Here is a 20,353-nt window from a genome sequence, read left to right as displayed (position 1 = left end):
CCACTGGATCACAGCCTCCTCCAGGCATCCACCCGCTCCACCGTGGGCACCTCCCCCACGGGCTGCGGGTGGATCTCTGCGTCCCCCGTGGATCCCCATGGGCTGCAGGTGCACAGCTGCTGCACCATGGTCCTCACCACGGCCTGCAGAGGAATCTCGGCTCCAGCACCTGGAGCACCTCCTCCCCCTCCTTCTGCACTGACCTTGGTGTTGCCATGCTGTTTTCCCTCACATGTTCTCACCTCCTCCTCTTCTCTGACTAGAAAAATAAAACCTGTGTGCACTTTGATTTTCTTCTTAAATATGTCATCACACAGGCGTTACCAACCTCTCTAATTGGCCCAGTTTTGGCTGGCAGCATGTCCATCTTCAGAGCCGTCAGGGACTGGCCCTGCTGGACATGGTGGAAGCTTCCAGCAGCTTCTCACGGGAGCCACCTCTGTGGCTCCCCTGCTACCAAAAACCAGGCCATGCAAAACCAATACACAAGACTTGTGATCTAAGTTGAAGGAGGGAAGAATTTTGAGGAGTGGGTTGCTGACTGTGTCTTCTGTTAAAATGTCACTGACATCAATGACTTGCATCTTGCAGATGAAACGGGAACTTGAAGGTTACATCCCTAATAAAAGGGAATTCAGTTGCATGGCAGAATTCAGGAATATTTTGTGTTGAAGAGCTGGGTTCGGGAAATGAAAATAGCCCTACTGAGTTGGGCAGAGAAACTCAAACTGTTCCATTTTAAAGTAGAAGATGGAAAGTTGGGACAAGATAACAGTAAAAAACTACAGGCAAAAGTAATGAAGAGTTCCCCAAATAAAAGGGAATTTTTTAAATATGTTAGAAGAAAACCTGGAAAAATATTGATAGGTCTGCTGGGCTTGAAGGGAGAAGAAGAAAGAAGCAAACACAAGGAGGTCAGTGCAGATAAACAAAGTTCTTTCTTTGGAGTTGTATAACTCCATGAAATAATTTGTTGAGTAGCTTTCAGATATCTTTGGATTGTACAAGTGATGGGTTATAAGAGTTCAAGAAACATTGAAAAATGAAAAAAAGAAATGGATAAACTCATATTAATTAACTGGCAGTAAGGCAGCATGCTGAGGTGATAGTTCTGTGAAAAGATTGGTGGTAATAAATATTTTTGTTACTCATCTGACAAAATGGTTTGATAATGAACAGGCATATATGCAGAGGACACGATACTTTTAGCTGAGTTAGCAGGGGGAACTTACTCTTTGTCTTGATAAGTGGATAGCAGCTAGTGCAATAAATTCTGTCTTTTAAATATGCCAGTGAAGGATATGGTAGAAGTTTAAAGTTAGGAAATGCGATGGGATTTAAAAATCCGTTTTCTAAGTAAGCTTGTTTAAAACCAGTTATGAAAAACCCCAAACTGAATTAACTTTTGGCCTTAGAATGCTAACTTGACCTGTTGTCACATAACAAATAATCTGTAATATTTTTTTTTTAATTTAAAGCAATTTTTTAGAATCAAAGAATATGTCAATTTGGAAGGGATCCATGACTGGATCATTAGTCCAGTTCCCACCTTAGTACGAAGAGTAAATTCAGAGGTGAATCTCGAGACACCGTTCTGGTGCATGACGGTGCTAACAAGGCAAGGGTTGATTCTTTTCAATAGATTTGCAATTGCACTTACTATTGCAAAATATTTGAGATTGGTATCTTTACATTCTTGACCTGTTGTAATGCTGTCAAAATGTTACGAGCTTACTAGCAATAAAAAATATATAAGTAAATGTAAATGGCTTATCTTTCAATAACCCATCTTTGCTGTTAATCATGTGAATAGTCCTTCCATTATGTATCTTTTCTCTATGTTTATTGCTTTATTACTTTACATCTTAAGTGAATCATATTTTGATTTGATCGGTAAAGGTCATTATTCCAGAGGGAGGCTTATGACAGTAAATGGCTGTTAAGCCACTGGTACACGTTGTGGTTTGTTTCATTTAGTTTGGTTTTTTTTCCCTTATGGTGTTTTATTTTATTTTCCAGGTGCTCCTAGTGTTAATACATGTAATTTTATAATAAAGTAATTTAAATGTAATTTTTACCTTATGTAGTATTGTGTAATATGGTTTAATCAGTGGCCATTACAAAAACTATCAAAGTGAGTGCAGTAGAATTGCATGTTAAATGTCACACATATTCCGCCTCATTAGGATTAAAAATTTTATGTCAGTTATTGTTTGTCCAGAACTTCTCTGAACTAAAGCTTCACTTACCCATTCCTGCATTTAATCCTGTGTTTGTTCATTCTAGTAAGAATCAACTTGGATCAGGTATGTGATAGATGTCTGATGGAACCAGACCTGTTTGTAGTTCTGCACAAGAGGTGTGAGTACACTAGATGATCTTCATCAACGTCTGTGTTTGCAGATGAGAGGAAGCAGCAGTGATTTTTAGGGTGCTTCTAACAAATACATCTATTATTTACTATGACGTAGATTGTGAACCAACTTTCTTGACTTTAAACAGGAGGTGTTTTTCAGTAACTTTATTTTTCACTGTGTTGCAATATCGTAGTTCTGAATTAATAAAAACAAATCAAACAAACCACCCCCCAAAAAGCCACATCAAGAAAAAATGCTCAACAAAGCAAACCCAGTGTAGAACCTGCTAGTATTTCACCCTTCTCCATGCTGATGTTTCATTTTTAGACAGCTGATGAATTGTGTAAATGAATAATTAATGATGTTTTAGTAGTCTTTTTGAAGGCTATTCAAGAAAGGAGGGAGGTTCTATGTATCACAGAGAGGAGAAAAATGTGTCTTTCAGCTGATTCTTTGTTTCCAAAGTTACTAAAATTTTACAGTACCCAATATTTAACTCCTCCGGCCTCAAATAGGTTTTTGTACCCTGAATGTGTTAGTGAGTTTAATGTGTTTTGGTGTTTGTTTCCTACAGTAGATTGCTAAACTAAGTAGTGTAATTGTGGTGGCAAAAACTATGAAGTCACAAACTGATGTCATGGATCCTTACCCTGTTTATAAAAAAGTTTTTCTCTATAGATTCTAGCAATGGAGCTTCACAGCATGATAATTATAAATTCACCACAATATAGAAGTCTCTGGTGTTCTCTTCAGTAGCATTTATGGTACTGGGTAGATTTTCTGCTTTTTATTGCAAGTAACTTATTTCAGCTAAGTAATAGAGATAAGTTACTCAAGGAGCTAAAAGCCAGAAGACACGGTACCTCTACGAAATTGCTGTTGATCACTTAATGTGTTCATGGGCTGTGTGAAATACACATATATTACCCTGACTGACAAGAAGAATGAGCTGCAAGGATTTTCTGATTAGGAATTTCCATGTGTGGTATATGAGCATCTCATTTTTCTTTTGGCGTTTCCTAATTCATCATCATCACCATAATTACATTTTCACGCCAATAAAATTGTCCATAAAAGAACCTTCATGGAAACCCCCCCGCCCTGTTTTCAGCCTGGATTTAATTTAAAATACTAGACTCTTTAAGAATAATAAAAAGAAAATCCTGGGCTGACTTGTGCAGTTCTGCTCTCATTTAAGACCTGGTTCTCAGTCTGGTATTTAGCTTAGCTGTAACTGCTGATGATTGAGCAGAGAAGTGCTACCAGGCAACAGGTATGGTAGAAACTGTGTTGGATTGTCCAGTGTTCAATTCAGAAGTGGCCCCAAAAGCTGCCCTGGATGATTTTATCTTCCCCATATCTTTTGTCATACATAGATTATAATCTGCCTTGAATTCTGGTTTCACTGCAAGGTGAAGGATTTCCCTCAGACCAGTGTGTGAAAGATGATTCAAGGTAGAATTGGCTCAAGGTGCAGAGGTGGAAGGGCCAGTTCAGGACAAATTTGGAATGAGCTCTATGTTACAGGCAGGTGAAGACAAATGCAGATTAAGCTTAGCCTTCTTGTAGCTTTAGAGGTGTCTTTCTCTATTTAGAGATGATTGAATGGTTAAAACTGAAGACTGAGTCATACAATCTAATTCTTTGGTTGTATATTTGATGTGTTACTCTTGTAAGATTTGTTAGTTTGTCTCAGAAATGTAAGGAAATGTGGAAGGTGATATTGAAGGCGGGAGAGAGAAAAGAATTAGCCCCAGCTCTTTTATAAGTCAGAGCCTGCCCCTCTGTTGAGCAATTTCCTCCTAACATTTCCTCAGTTGGTACTGCCAGTTCAGCCCATGTAATTGGGTGGATAGTAGCTTATATTTGGTGTTTCTTTCAATCAACATTTGCCTAACACTGGCTGTATGAGCACTGTTCTCAGCCCTACTGTGAGAGCTAAACTAAAACCAATAGCTGTGGGAAACTTCTGAGAAAATTACAAGTGGAGTGGAGGAGAAAAAAAAAACTGCAAGTAATAGTTTGGGAAAACACAGGGACTGGAGAAATCTAAGGTAAGATGAAAGAAGCATGAAAAAACCAAGTATTTCCTGCTTCTGTTGGCACCCAGAGTGATTGAAATAGCTTAGTTTTGTTTTAAAATAATATACAGTTATTGTAGGGTAGAAATGACCTTTTTTGACAAGAAGTGGAAGCAAAAATGAGGAGTCAGTTCCTGTCAGATAAGTGTTTTGTTTTATTCCTGGAGATTTGGGACTAGCTTTATAATGCTCCAGTGAGTTCTTTGCAAGCCTCTTGGAAGGAAACAGAGTAGTTGAAAGCTAAATCATAGACTGTTTTGAAAGAGGACAGGCGTTTAACTTTTCTGCAGAGAGATAGGCAAGCCAAAATTCTGAGAGAGGCAAGATGGAATTGAAAACCAGAATTTTAGGCTGGTTGATAGAATGGAGTGCCGAGAGATGGAGGGAGAGGTACATGCTAGCAAGTGTGTGGCGTGAGTACCAAGTTGGACTAAACATTTGGAATAAGTAGTTTCTGTATGTTTTCTTGTATTACAAAAATGCATCTAATTTTTCTTTTCAGCTAATAGAGCTCATGTGACATAGGATTTTAAAAAGTCTACAGTTTAAGCATTATATAAATATACATATTTCTGAAGTAGGTATTTTCAATGAAAGTACAAAGCATAAATGTGGATTTAGGACTCTAACACTTGAATATCTCCTTTTGTGGCTTTCGTTGTCTGGCATAAAAGAATGATTCATGAATTTCCTCTTTTTCTCATTGTCCTTTGTGAATGACAAAGAAGTCAATTCTTTGCTGTGGTTCTTAACTGCTGTGTATTTGATGAAAATAGTTGGCCAAGGCAAACATTTTTGCTAGAACTGTGGAGCTGAGTAGGACTCCAACTTATCTGTGCTTACCTGTGGGGAGAGAGGTCAATGTTTATGATGAAACCTATTATGATGGTACCTATTTTGACACCACCTAAACAGAGGTTGGTAGACTTCTGTTACAGCTGTGTGTTTTCGATAGCTACTGCAGAGTTAGCTGTTAAGAGTAACTGAAGATAAGATCAAAAGTCATCAGTTCAAAGTTCAGAAAGATCATTAATTTCAAGGACAGAAACAGCTGAATTTGTTAGCCACTGCTTTTCGCCAGAAGCACTTCACTTGTACTGACACTTAATCTTGCCTCACAAGTGAAGTAGATAAGGCCAGTTACTGAGTGCCACGTTTCCTATCTGAGTCCATATACTTGTTTGGCATGGCTGCCCACTGAAAAGATAAAGCTGCTGTTGTAGCATACATTTTTGTTAAACAAAATGGCAAGTTTTGTAAACATTTAAGTATTTGAATTCAAGCAACTATTCAGTACTGAATTAATTTTTCATTAAAATGTTAGTAAACAGTTTTTACGTCATTTTGCATGGTTTCCACTTTCCTTCAGAATATGAGAAAAAATTTTCTGATGAGGGTTTGAATGAGTTCAACCAACTTTCAAGGCCAGTCAGACTTCTTTAGAAGCTATGGATAAAATCTCATTAAGTTCTTTCTGCCTTCTCTCTATGTTTCAGACACAGGCTGAACCTTCTAGTGCTTCTAATACTTTAAACATTTGCAGAATCAGTTTTTTTCCCTTTTCTGAGTATGTATTTCTGCCTATGCTTTTAGAAAAGCAAATGAAGAACTCTTATTCCCTGTGACTTTGGAAAATGTAGTTGAATTGAACCTGGGTTTAGAAGAAAATAATAGCCTGTTGTTCTTGTCAATAGACCTAGCTCTAGTGTGTTGCTATCATGTGTAAGTCTTAAGCACTGGTACTGGATGCATTTATTACATACAGAAGTTCAACATTTTTCATTATTTTGCAATAATCTGTCAGAGTTGTACAGCTTTTTTCCCCCAGCTGCAAGCATGAATTTATAATAATAATTATAAAAACCTAGAAATAATAATATAAAAAATGGCACTATATATATATATATAATCTTAAGTAGGACAAACATTTTTTTATATAGCATGAGTATTTTTCCCTGGTTGAAAAATCTGTCTGCATATGGTTCTCAACAGAAGAAATTTCTGTTATATAGGTAAAGTGGTGCCTTTTCAATTTCATGTAAGTTCTCAATACTGTAAACTAGTTACTTGATTATTTTATTTATGTCATCCTTTAGTGTTACCTTAGGTCTTTTGGCATATGTGTCTAAATCTTACTTGGACAAGCAAGTTTTAAAGCTGCATCTGATGAATTATGAATGCAAAAGGAAATAGCAATCCTCCCAAATTTCCTAAGCAATTCTCATATAAAACTAAATACACTTAAGAGAGGAGAAGGTGAGCTTGGCTGTTGTCAGCAACTTTATATGTGTGTATAAACGAGCAGTGCTGTCATTTCTGCTAAGAATTTCTGAAAGAATATAATCATCTCTTCAGATTGATGAACAGCAATCGATGAAATAAAGAGTCTTGTGCTCAATGGGGTACAGTGTAAATAGAGAAAATCTAATGGGAAGTAGCTACATTAGTAGCAGATGGATTTACTTCCTGAATCTTGATCTGAGTAGAAATCCTTGCATACTTAAAATTTGTCTTCCTGATTCTTAGCCTGATAAGAAAGGTGGATAAAGCAATTTCTTTTTTTTAACTTGGCTTCAGCTGCTGTGGTGATGTGTTTTGTTTAGACTTGCTATTGTTTTATTTTTATCTAGGCTATTTTTATGATTCCTACAAATCCCCCTCCAACCTTCCGGAAGCCAGAGCTCTGGTCTGATGAGTTTACAGATTTTGTGAAGAAATGCTTAGTGAAAAATCCTGAACAAAGAGCTACAGCAACCCAGCTGCTACAGGTCAGTATTTAACTTACTGAGGAAAAGCACATTTTTTGTTTGGGTGTTTTTTTTTTTTTCCCTCAAACCCAAAATATTGTGAAAATTTGTAAGGGAAAATCTTATTTTAACTATTGTTATGCCTTATTTATTTTTCACCTTGTGGTCTTTTCTCTGACAGCTCTTGCATCTCTGCCCCCATTTTATTTTTCTTCTTGCTGCTTCTGAAAATTCATTGCTCTTTAAATAGTTTAAGGCTGGTTCTTGCTATTAAAATTGGATCCTTGCTTTGTGGTTCGAGGCCCTCAATAGATCTCAGGATTTAGACAAGTGTTTAGTAAAAGAATTGAGCCCAGGTTACTCCTCTGTGTGGACCACACATGGAGTATATTCAAAGTCTTTCCTTCTGGTCATGTCAGGTTAAACAGGCAGGTGGCTGTCTGTCCTAGAAAGGTGTGATGCAGATGGACAAATGAGTTTTCTCTTGGGCTGAGTTAAACCAAGTGGGCACTTTTATATGGGAGCCACAGTTGTCAGTGTGGACTTTGGAGTTAGGCAGGGTATGCCAGGCTCTTACTGCCTGTATGACTCTCCTACTAGATTTATTCTGTGTTGAGCTAGCAATATCAGCTGTTAAAATTTAAATTCCAGTGAACTCCACTACAAGGAAAACAAAAATTTTGCAAAGTAGTTTTTGGTAATAGATCTATCAAATTCGTAGATCATGTTATGAATATTTAATTTTATAAATTTCAAAACACCAAAATGTAGACCCCAAGTTAAGTAAAAATTAAAAGTTATGTGTGTCTGTGTGATGTATGAATCAGTACTTGAGACCTTCAAGATTTGAAGTTTGTATGGTTAGCTGAATACCAGCAGCTGGATAGAAGAGACTTGCATTAATGTGAGCAAGTAAGGAGAAACAAACAAGAAAAAGCTTCAGCGTGAAGTTTCTTTCCACATGCTTACTGACTAGAAAACCAAATATTGTGTTCTTCAGGAGTCTGTGTTGTCTTTTTCCCCAGCTGGAATTTGGAGCATATGTGATGGAGCTGGAGGTGCTGTGAATGTGTTTGAGTGGGAATGAAAGTATTGCTTGTGAGGAGAGATCATGGAATGAAAAAGAGAGTAATTGAATTAATATATCAAGGGAAAAGATAGATAATAGGTGTAGGACACGAGGCTTCAATTGAAAACATCGATTCTGTTCTTCGTGGAACAATTTTTAAATATTTAATGATATATTTCTGAGGTGCTTAGTTACGTTTTGCCTAAATTAATATAATAATGCAAATATAATACAATAATTATTAATAATTAATATAATAATGCAAAATTCATATTTTTTCTAACAGCAGGTGTTTATTAGGCAGCAAAATGTGCAAATGGTATCATGCCCATTGTCTTAAATGAGAAAGTGATTATTTAAACGACCTTGAATTAAAATTAAACTTCCTGCTAAAAGTGAAGTATTTTTTTACTGGTTCCACATTTCAGCATCATAGATCAAGAAATATTTTATGACATTTAAAGCATAGCTTTGTTGAAGTAAGCAGCCATAGTTGCTCTGGTTAGAGCCACTAATTATGCTCTCAATTTGGTAAGATTAATTAACTTTTGAAACTGAATATCTGAAAAATTTTGGTTTTCTGTGTCAGATCATCACTATTTACTACTTACTGCATGTTTTCTTTGGAAAATTCTCTCCTCAACTCTAAAACAGTTGTTAAGTGATTACATTTCCCAAGGTTTGCAGTTACTAAAAATAGTTAAAGTAAATTTTATTTAATGAAGCAGCTGAAGGATACTGTATGTTGTGTTGGTATAGATTTTGATTATTGCGTAATGTACTGGAATCTGTGGTGTTGAATAGGATTTGTAATTAAATCTGAAGCACAACTGCTGTAATGATACTACATATTTTAATGATTTTTTTCCCCCTAGCATACATTTATTAAGAATGCTAAGCCAGTTTCAATTTTAAGGGACCTGATCACTGAAGCTATGGAGATAAAGGCAAAGCGACATGAGGAACAGCAGAGAGAACTAGAAGAGGAGGAAGAAAATTCGGTGTGTACCCATTTTTCCTATAACCATCTATACTTTACAGATAAGTTGCTGGTTTTCCCCTCCTTCCTGTAGTTGTGTTCAAATACTTTTTCGTACCAGTTTTCTGTGTGGTTTTAATGCTACGAATTCTGAGTATTCTACTCTTAATTATGAGTAATGCTGTAAAAGCCAGCTTTCAGCACTATTCATGAGATGTCCTAGTAAAAAGCTTTTCTAGAAAGTGGGAAAAGAAACCATAGCTGAATAGTCAGCTATTGAGACTAACATTAAAAACCCCCAAATTCTTTAAGGTTCTACTTTCACAGGTGGACTTCTAGACAAGTGGTTTAGTTTTTAGTTCAGGGCACTTTGCTTGGTGTTTTTTTGGGTTGTTTTGCTTAAGTCTAATACACAGAATAGTCACAACACTTAGTAAGTAGTGATTGCAGTGTGGTTTGAACCAAGTAACATGAAAATGGTGATGGCACTTCATTCTTCAGATGACATTGTGAGCAAATGTTTGAGGAGAGAGCAGGTTGTGTGATAAGTAGGTTGCATTTAGAATTGTTTGGCAGTGTTAAGTCTGTGTTCCTGGCATTATTACTCTTCCCAACATAATTTATTTCATGTTAGTCTTGTGCAATGCAGCAGAATGTGCTTCAAAGAAGTGTATTGCCACACATACAGTGCGTACCAGGGTAATTCAGGAAGAGCACAAAGAGAAGATGGAGACTGGAATGTTACAGCTTTGAGCAAACAGAAAAGAGCAGTGCAGTAAATGCAGTTTGTCCTATAGCAAATTGTAGAATCCTTGTTACAGAGTGTTATGTGATGATCTATATATAGGAATACTTTTCAAGCAGATTCTGTGCAATCTTTTCGATCTCCAGCAATCTGTGGTTTGCTGCATTTTTTTCTGTTCTAAGAGTGTGTGTTCTAAGAATATTGATCGCTTCTTTTTATAAAGGTGGTTTACTCTGAATTGTACTTGCTTAGTCAGTAATAAACTGGCAGGGAAGGCTGTGATTGCTTTTTTTATGTTAGGAAATTTTCCTGTGTGTGACTTGACACGCGGAGTTGATGTTTGTGAATTGACTTATTGAATAGTTGATTTCTGAGGAGACTGATTTACTACTGACATAAAAACCTAATGTCTTTACTAGTATGCTTTCATCTATAGTATTGCCTTCTGAACTAGAGATGTTAAATGCTTGGGCATTGTTGATGTCTTTTGCATTAACCCAAAATTAGGCATGACATCTAATTACTTAGTCTGAGGTTCAGATCACATTGCCAGGCACAGTCTGTGCCAGCTGAGGATGTGGTGTACACCTCCCTGTCCCACTACTGCGTGGAAGGATGTAAGACAAGTTTGGTTCACCTCAGCTGAAGAAGCATTTAGCAACTCCTCATGGCTCTTGCATGGGTGCAGAAGTCAGAACGTAACACTGCACTCCCCACTCTGCCGCCCCCCACACTCCTTCCCTCCACACTTCCCCCCATTTAGCATTTAGTATAAGAGAACCTCAAATCCAGGATTGAGGCAGCAATCTGTTTCTTGTGTTACCATTGTAGTAGTTGGGAATTCTGCCATGTACTCTTGTGGTGCAGTAAAGGAATAGGTTATGAGTAAGACAGCAAGACTCTGCTTGTCACTAAGTATAGAAGATAAGTGCCTCAAATCTGAAAGTAACAGGAATATATTTGATTAGCAGGGCTGAGAAAACAGAATCACAGAGTGGTTGAGGTTGGCAGGTACCTGTGGAGGTCATCTTGTCCAACCCCTCTACTTAAGCAGGGCCACTGAGGTTTGACTGCCCAGGACCATGTCCAGACAGCTTTTGAATATCTCCAAGGAAGGAAACTCCATGACTGTTGAGGTCCCTCCCCCTGCCATGGAGCCCTGGGAGAGGGGCCCTGGGGGGGGAGACATGGGGTTTCCCTGCCCCTGCTCAGCTTCATTCCCCATTGGTTGGTTTGGGTTCCCTGATAATGCCAAGGACCCTCGGGTCCCGTGACTGCGGAGTTCCTGAGCTCAGCCCCGGCCATGCGGCTGGAGAAATAAACACCTCTGAAACATCTACCACGAATCTGTCCATATATACTTCCTTTCCACGGGACTCCTGGTTTGAAATATGCTTGTTGCAGTAATCCCCGCTGCAACACATGACGTCCCTGTGTAGCTCGTGCTAATGCTTGGTCACCCTCATGGAACAAAAAGTGTTTCCTGATGTGTGCAGGAAACCTCCTTAGTTTTTTATATGCCCATTGCCTCTGCTCCTGTCAGTGGGCACCACTGAAAAGAGCCTGACTTCATCCTCTTTGCATCTTCCTTTCAGATATTTGCACATACTGATGATGGCCTCAATGAGCTTTGTCTTATTGAAGCTGAGCAGTCCCAGCTCTCTCAGCCTTTCCTCATGGGAGAGATGTTCCAGTCCCTTAATCATCTTTGTGGCCCTGTGTTAACTCTCTCTGGTGTGTCCTTCTCTCTCATACTGAGGAGCCCAGAAGAGGACCCAGCACTCCAGGTGCAACCTCTGCAGTGTGGAGCAGAGGGGAAGGATCACTCACCTCCCTGCACCTCCTGGCAACTTTGTCTAATGCAGTCCCTAACTTGTCTAATTAGCACTTTGGCTAAAAGGTTGGTTTGCTCTTAAAATTGAGTGCAGTTGTAGTATATGGAAACACTAAGTCTGTAATTTTTTACTTACAGTAATAGACTTTTAGGGGCTGTAATCATATACCAATGTATGAGCATCAACAAACCCAGAAACAGAAGTCAACCTCTGCTTGAAGAAATTGGTCTTTGATATAAGGCAGGAAGTAAGAGCAGTGGACAGCTCAGTATTTGCATACCTTGCTCATTTCTTTTTGTATATTATGATGTAGAGGAGTTTTAAAGGCCAGCCTTGCAGAGGGCTAGAGACAGCCCTGCCTGTAGTAGCACAGGATGTGAGAAAAGAGTAGAAGTTTGAAAACCTAACAGGTGAGTAATGGAAGAGGCAAACTTGAGGCAGAGCTGACTTCTCGGTACTGAACAGAGTGACAGAATAGGGGAAAGCCATGAAAGTGGGCTTGTGAATGAGACTAGTCAGTTCAGAAAAGAAAGGTAGTAGAAAAATAGAAAGAAGAGCATGACTTCAGCACAGTGAGAGACAGAAGGGGAGAAACTGGAAAATGAAGCTTTGTAGTATTTCCTTGAGTGAAGGGATCACTAGATGAGACTTCAAGATGACAAAAGGAGAAGGATGAGAGAGTCTGGGTAAAAACTTCAGCAATATGTTCTTTTAGAATGCTTTTATCATCCTTTGTAATATGATGTTGTGTACTCCTCTTTATTTTTCACTGTGGATGCAGACTTCCAGGCTGTAATTGATTAACTAAATTAATGAATAATACCAAACGATGTTTACAGGGGATTTTAAGAGACGTGCAAGAATATCTCGTAATGGACAAGAGGATATCCAGGCGCTTCTACTGTAAAGTTTATATTGAAGAATTAAGCATTTTCAAAAGTTTCAAAATAAAAAGATTAAGTAAAAGAGGATTTTGGTACCTACTGTAAAAAATAATTTTGTGTATGTTCTTTTATGCGGTTGAGATTTTTTTAGTTCCCTAAGTTTTCACACAGTTTTATGATTCAAGAAAATAATCTGTGGTAAGATTTGTAGTTAGGATTAAATATTTAACAGTTGTTAAAACTGGTGGTATTTGGTAACAAGTGTGACTTTTGCTACCAGTAAATGCATGTCCAATAATTTGGTATTGCTTGGTAAGCCCTGAGTGAAAAAAGAAATACTTAGCTTTAATAGAAAAAGTGAGGGTACAAATGATTGAAATGAAGAATATTAATGGTGAAGTGAGGAGGGATTTCCTTGTTGACAAAAACAATTTTTGGAGTGACCTATGGATATCTTCTGTGTGTCACAATGCAGAACACATTTTGTTCTGGACCAGTTTTAATAATTGTTTGGTCATAATACAGACATCCTATGTCTTGCAACAGTTTCAGTGCAGTACATCACTGTAAGAAATTCCAGACTGATTTGAGAGATAACACCAGGATCTTGTGTAGTTGCTGTCACCAAAGGTTCTGATCAGGCAGTAGTGCAAACCCAGCCAAACTAGGAAACAGCAGTGTAAACTTGTACCAGTACCTAGGGGGGGGCTACAAGAAAGCTGGAGAAGGACTTTTTCCGAGGGCATGTAGTATAGGGATGATGGCTTTTAACTGAAAGAGGGTAGATTTAGACTGGATATTAGAAGAAAGTATTCGTGGAGAGGATGTGTAACACTAGAACAGGTTGCACAGAGAAGCTGTGGATGGCCCATTCCTTAAGTGTTGTAGGCCAGGTTGGATGGGACTTTGAGCAGCCTGATCTAGGTGAAGGTGTGGTAGGGGAGTTGGAACTAAATGGTCATTAAGGTCCCGTCCAATCCAAACCATTCTATGATTCCTTGAAAGTCTTACCATTTTCTTTTTAATTAGAGAAGTTTTCTGTAAGGTGTTTCTTGAATGCATGTTGCTCATACAGTGCGTAATAGAAAACTCCTGAGCAATATGTAGGTATAAATGAAGCCTGAACTAAGTGGAATTCTGATTTTAGTTTTTTAATCATACTAGGCAGAGGTTAATCAATGGACCCACAAGTTATTAAAGGAAACCAGGATAAAAATCTGGAAGAATAAAATGAAAGCATTAGAATATTTAGGTTTGTCATTTTAAAAAAAGAAACAATCAATCCCCCCAACCTCCCACTTCACTTTGAAATAATGTATAATTTGAAAATAAGCTCAAAGATTGTGTCTTTCATTTAATTTGGAACTTGTTTGTGGAACTGCCAGAGAAAAGAGTAAACCAATTCTTTCTGCACTTCTGAGTGCTTATTATTTTCCTTTTGGAAAGGGAAAGCAGATGAGTGCCAGCTTGGTATAGTTGGTATACATTTTGGTAGTGGATGAAGTCAGCAGTCCAGCATTCAAGGATAAAGATAAATAACCCTTGCACATTCCTACTCCTTACGTATCTGTTTCACAGAACCCCATAAGAAATACAGGGCTGCTTGTATGTAGTTTGCATGACTACATGATCCCATAATTCAAATGACAGTACCGGTCTTGATAAATCTGCAGTGATGGCAACAGTCCTAGAAAGAGCTAATGACAGTCCCTATGTTACCTTATGTAGTAGTAGTAGTAGTGACAGTAAATAATGCATCTATTTATTAATATTTTAATATCTATAAATGTTTTTAGATTGTGTGTACTGTTCAGTTGCAAAGTAATAGCCACCTTGCACTTAAATTTTGAAAAATAACACCTCAGGAATGGATTTCTTCCCAGCCATACCACTGTGAAGTCCTCACTGTAGAAACACAAAAACAGACTTGAACTTTGAGAAATGCATATTTAACAATATCTAAAAGCAAGAGCAAATACTGGTGTTAGTGGTAAGTAGAGTCTACTGATGTTAAAGGTCTCTCATGGGCAGTGAATTAAGTCCATATACTATTGAAAAAGAATGGTTTCAGTTAACCTGTCAGGGGCTTGAATTTATTGATCTAACCCCCAAGAATTTCCTATATAAATTGTGAGCAGTTCTGCTCGTTACTCACTAGTACCTGATTTGGGATCCATCAAAAAGAAAGGTGTAAAATGTTCTAACTGTGAAGTTTCTTATGTTAGGAAACCTGTTTTAACCCTAACAGTTATATTTGAATAAGTTTTTGTGCTTTAATACCTTCTTAAAGTCATATATTATATAGTAAGGGGCATTCAAGTTAAAAGTGACTTGCATAACTAGAAGTAGAATGGAGTGGGTGGGTTTGGAGAAATAATCAGATACAAAGTTTTCACAATTACGTGCTTAATTTTCAGGGTCAATTCAGGTAGTTGTCCTTCAAGCGAGGAAGAGTCACATCCCTAAAATTGATTATTTTTCTTTTTCACCACTGTCTGTGAACATTTTATAGCATGAGAAGTTGTCAATTGTAATGTAAATACTTTTTGCTGTTCAAAACCATGTATTATAAAGCTGTAAATAGATGCCCAGGTTGAATACAGTCTTTATGTCTGTATCCTTCCTGAGAGATAAATAATAAAAAGACATAAATAGTGTGCTCAGAATTGATTTTATGCCTGTTATGAGAGCTGCTCATGTGATGAGAATGCCATCTGACAAACTGATGTGTTTTGATAGGTGCTGAGGTAGTTGTACAGGTTTTTTTAATTAAGCAAAAATCACAAGTGGTGTGTTCTACAGGAGGTTAATCCCAATATCAAAGTTTAAATGTTAGTTTAGGCATTACAAGACATGACCAATCTCTTCTCATGCATTTTTAGAAGTGTGATGTGAAGTGGATGCTGAGGCTGGGCAGCTGTATTATGGGAATGTAAAGTAACTCGTTGCCTGGCAGCTCACAGAAAACATGTCTAAATATTTGTTTCTGTGGATCTTTAAAGGAATGAGCTAACAAGCAGCTTTCTGTATGTTTTCTTTAACATTTTAATGTCTCTATGATGTGAGAAATGTTTAAGTCTTTTAGAGTATTAAATCAAGAAATTACTGCTTCAGTAATCCACTCTTTTTTCCTTGGGCACTTAGTGGTTGACAACTATCAACACCAAACTATCAACACCAAAACCAACTGTCGATAATCGATTGTTCCTGTATGTAGGATTATTTATTCATTCATACAAAGGGTTATTTGGTTAATCCTATATTAATTATGAAAATTTGTCATCTGTATTTTGAAACTCTAAGAAATAATTGCTGTATTTATTCCTTTATATTTTTACAATATTTATAGTGTTGTTTTAAAGGAACTAGTGAATCAAATGAGCTATCCTGTATTTTAAATCTGATCCACCATCCTGTACTTTTCTGAAGGTTTTTATAATTGCTTTCATGCTTCTTTCATGTGTTTGCATGTATATGTTATAGCTATATCTATATATATACATATAATTTTGCATGACAGTGTTAAAGCTTCCTCTTTTCATACCATTTTTTCTTTATGCCAAAGAACACTTGACGTATGTGTTAATTAAATTTGATTGCGGTACTTTAAGTGTCCTGAAGTTAGAAATATAGCATATTGTTAAAATCCACAGCAGCATAGAGCCAGAAACTGGTTTAGAGGAAGAATAAACATGGGGAGGTATGGGCATGCAGCAAGTTGTCGTTACCTGATGCATCAATTACCTGGAGGGAGAAAACACGCTTATGTGCTGTTTTGTGATGGATGTCTATTGAATGTGATGGGATTTGACTGTGTGCTGAAAGTTAAGTTTTTACCTGTTTTACTGATGGGTCTAAGATTTGTGTGCTCAGTATTAATCATATACTCAGGTTGAAGCTTGGCTTTGTACTTAGGAGCTTTTACGAAATCCTTGCGCTTGACCAAACGATATTATGTGTTTATGTAGCTACTACAGTGCTTTAAAAAAAGATAGCTGTGACTACAGCTACATTTTTCAAAGGTGATGATGAGGTGTTAATAGTAAATGAAATTATTTTACAGGATACTAAATTTTGCCAGCATGTAAATCTTCCTTTAATGCCTTGCAGCCGAGTTTCCCGTCTTTGCTGCCATCTAGTGTTCTTTTTACATGCCAAACCATAGGTAGAGAGATTTTAAAGGCAACTGCTGCCATATTTGCTTCTTCATATTTGTTTAGTTTTTTATCAGTCTTCGTCCCTATTAGTGTTTAAAATGGAACTGAAAAATCCATTAATCTTTATCACCTTGGCTCATTCACTTCTGTAATGATGTAGGCTCAGGTATGATCTGCAGGGTCAGCTTCTCTGAGAAAACTTCTTGTGTGATGAGATCTTTTATTTTACAAGCATATCATGAAGTCTTGTGTGTGGTTTTTGCTGAAGTCTTTTTGTATTTTCTATCCTGATAATCAAATCTCTATGATTGCATTTTTATGCTTTAAGGGTTGCTTTTCTTAATAATAACTTTTTTTGGAAAATAAGGAGATCCAGAGAGTTAGTCTTATAGGATTGCAGGTTATTGCTGGTACTTTACTTGTATTTTACATTATGATGTTATTCAGAGTTTCTGTAGTCTATTGTAAATTCTGTAGCATTTCAAGAGATTTTAGAGTTCTCACTTAGGCGCACCTTCTCTTGCTGTATAGTGGTGTAAGAGATACCCCTTCCAAATACAAGTTTGGTGCTTATTACTGGTACACAGGAGAACAGCAGACAGTTTAATTCCAGAATTAGTTGTTTTTATTGTTTGATTCTTGGATCTGTTTTTATAAACAGTATGAGAACATGACACTTCAGCTTTAATACTTCTTATTTTTTTCCTGGTTAAAATTGAGATTGTGTTTGTTTTTATTTAATCAGTGTGTTTACCTTTTTTAACAACAGATCACAATTTCTACACCAATATTTATGCACTGTAAAGCATGAATCAGAATTTGTATGAAAGAATCACTTTCATCTCTCGTGTAAATGTGCATTTCCATAACTTGGATCCACTGCATATTTTTATAAAGTTACGTTTCCAGAACCAGTGTAGTCTACTGCCATATTAGCTAAATCTCATATTTGTGAGAAATACTGGAATGACAGTTCTGGAAGCAATTTGTGTTAGCTACAAAACTAATTATTCTGGGGCATGCACAGGCCATGAAGAAGTTTTATATTGTTCTGTGTCCGTACATGATTCCTGATATACGGAGAACACCATTCATCAAAATTGATGTGTACTTTCCTTTTTGGGACAGCTGTTCTTTTTGTACTAAGGTGGGCTCTTGTGATCCTTAGTCTACTAGGTACTAAAAGATAACTGTTCTCTTTGCTGAGAGACAATACTAAGATAAGGCTTTTGGCACTCTTAGACTGGAAAAAGAAATGCTATTCTTTGGACTAAGCCCAGATACTTGATTTGACTGAAGAAATAAAAGATGATTTTTTTTCAGTGAAGCAGAAGTTACGCAAGTGGTAATTCAGGACTCTATTTTGTACTTGTTCGTATGTTCATAAAGCCATCACTTTTCTCCACTAACTTCTAAAATAAAAGTTTTGAGCTCCAAGAAAGTGTTTGTTTTATTTCCTATTTCAGCTTGGATAAGGTTAGGGCTGTATGCACTGCAAGTGGATATTGATATTAATATTAGTCAAGCGAATCTGTAAATCAAATGTAACTATGCCTTAAATTCAGAGATTTGCCTGCTTGTATGTTAGAGATGCCAAATTTGTAGTGGTTAGTGGGTGAAACATCACTTTGTTGTGAGTCAGTTTTGCGCTGTATTGCAGCACTGAAAGAAACACTTGTAGTTTAACTGTTCTGTCACTTTTAAAATGTGATGCAAAACTACTTTTTTTTCTGAGTATCCTTTTTAGAAGGGGAAAAATGCAATTCATAGAAAACACTGGGGTTAACAGTAACATTTGGTGGGAGAAAGTAGAGAAAATTAAAGTTGCCACCAGGAGGAGCAGTCCCAGAATATTCTCATTTTTTTTACTGGCACAGTTGCCTAGTGCTGCAGCTGTAAACTGTCTGTATCTTTGTGAATATCACAGGGTTTTTTAAGGGTAGGGTACTAAATAGAATGCAACTAAAAAAACCCCCCAGAAAGAATCCAAATGAAGAACTCAAGTATTTTTGCAAATTAGAATCTGGAAAATAAAGATTCCTTTGACATTTGGAATTTTAATATGTCTGTTTAGGTCTGTATCCTGGCTTCATTATGGTATGCTGTTAGTCAGACTTTCTGTATCAAGATTAAATCTGGTTTTGTATCTCTTAGTTGAGGTGTAATAGAATTATTTTCAGGAGCTGGTGTTACTGCAGACTCAATTCTCCGTATCTGCCTAGACCAACCCTTAGTGAAGCAGGCGCTTGGGTCATGTAGCTGGCTTGTGCATGTGTGTCTGTACGAGAGGCAAATTGTCAGGGACTGAACAGGAAGGAAAGGAATGAGTTCACTGAGAAACACAAAGTGCTGGACCTTGCAGGGATTTGAGTGTAAACTTTATTTTTTCTGTTCCCATTCTGTGTCTGTCTCCCCCAGCCCCTGAACTTACAAGTCTCTTCATAGTTAAACATTTAAAATCTGTAAAGCAATGCAAAGATTTAGGAAAAAGGGGAAATTTTTTCGTGGGCGAAGTAGTGTTTTAATGTTACATGTTACCCTGGACGTATTTAAAAGTCATGTAGATGTGGCATTTAGGGGCATGATTTAGTGGTGGACTTGGCAGTGCCAGATTAACAGTTGAACTGATGATTTTAGGGGTCTTTTCCAACCTAAACAGTTCTATGATTCTGTGTAGCAACAACATGTTATTTGTAAGGGGCAAATTAAAAGAAATAAAAGGGTTGTCCAATAGTCTTTTAAACTATGTAGCTAAAATATTTTGCTAATCAGGGACAGAGTTCATTTATAAAGGAACTCGAATGAAGTTTTGACACAATAGAGGAAATGGATGCATATATGGTTATAAAACTGGTGAAAGTAGCATTTGTATTTAAAATGTAACAATTTGACTTACAGTAACTTCACAGTGATGGATATTGTTACTTACATTTAATCAAGAAATGAGAATGTCTTAGGTTTTTTTCCTTTAGTAATAGATTTTATTCATATAGAAAATGTGTATAGCCAACAGTCCGTCACATCACATTACTCCTGAAATGTTGTGATGTTGTGTGTATAATCTAAATTAGATTCTGGAAACCCATGGGATTTCCCATTAGTGTTTTCAAATATTGGTATTCCATATGAATTTCACATTTCATTAACTGGATTGTCATTAGTTCTCTGTTTCAAATTCCTGGCCTGTTACCGTTACCGATTCAAAATGCTACTGTCTATCTTCTTGATATTATATCCCCCACACTTAGTGGGTAAGTATGTGCTCAAGGGCTATTTTTATGTGTAGTATTAACAAGTTATTGACTCAGGTTTGTAACAAAGGTTTTAAAATGGAAGTAAACACTTGAAGTAAGTCAAGTTGACTTTTTGTTTCTGAGGGGTACTTTACAAATTCTGTTGGAAGATTGTTTAGTAGCTAAATTGAACATGAGCCTGTCATCTGGGTCCTGTATGTAATGTCAGATGCTGGGCATGATGCAAAGTTAAGGGTGGTCAGCAC

General features: G+C 37.0%; 1 protein-coding gene across 1 annotated transcript in view; it reads left to right on the top strand.

Moving 5' to 3' along the window:
- STK3 (serine/threonine kinase 3) overlaps positions 1 to 20,353 on the top strand; it is a 131,734-nt gene that overhangs the window by 52,089 nt on the left and 59,292 nt on the right. Inside the window, exons 7-8 of the mRNA XM_032130089.1 lie at positions 7,069 to 7,206; positions 9,130 to 9,255. Coding sequence (XP_031985980.1) covers positions 7,069 to 7,206; positions 9,130 to 9,255 — 264 coding nt within the window. The remainder of the gene's footprint in view (positions 1 to 7,068; positions 7,207 to 9,129; positions 9,256 to 20,353) is intronic.

Source organism: Corvus moneduloides, chromosome 1 (genome assembly GCF_009650955.1).
Source record: "Corvus moneduloides isolate bCorMon1 chromosome 1, bCorMon1.pri, whole genome shotgun sequence".
NCBI lineage: Eukaryota > Metazoa > Chordata > Aves > Passeriformes > Corvidae > Corvus > Corvus moneduloides.
The sequence above is the reverse complement of the archived record's forward strand: the minus strand, read 5'-3'. Positions and strand labels throughout refer to the sequence as shown.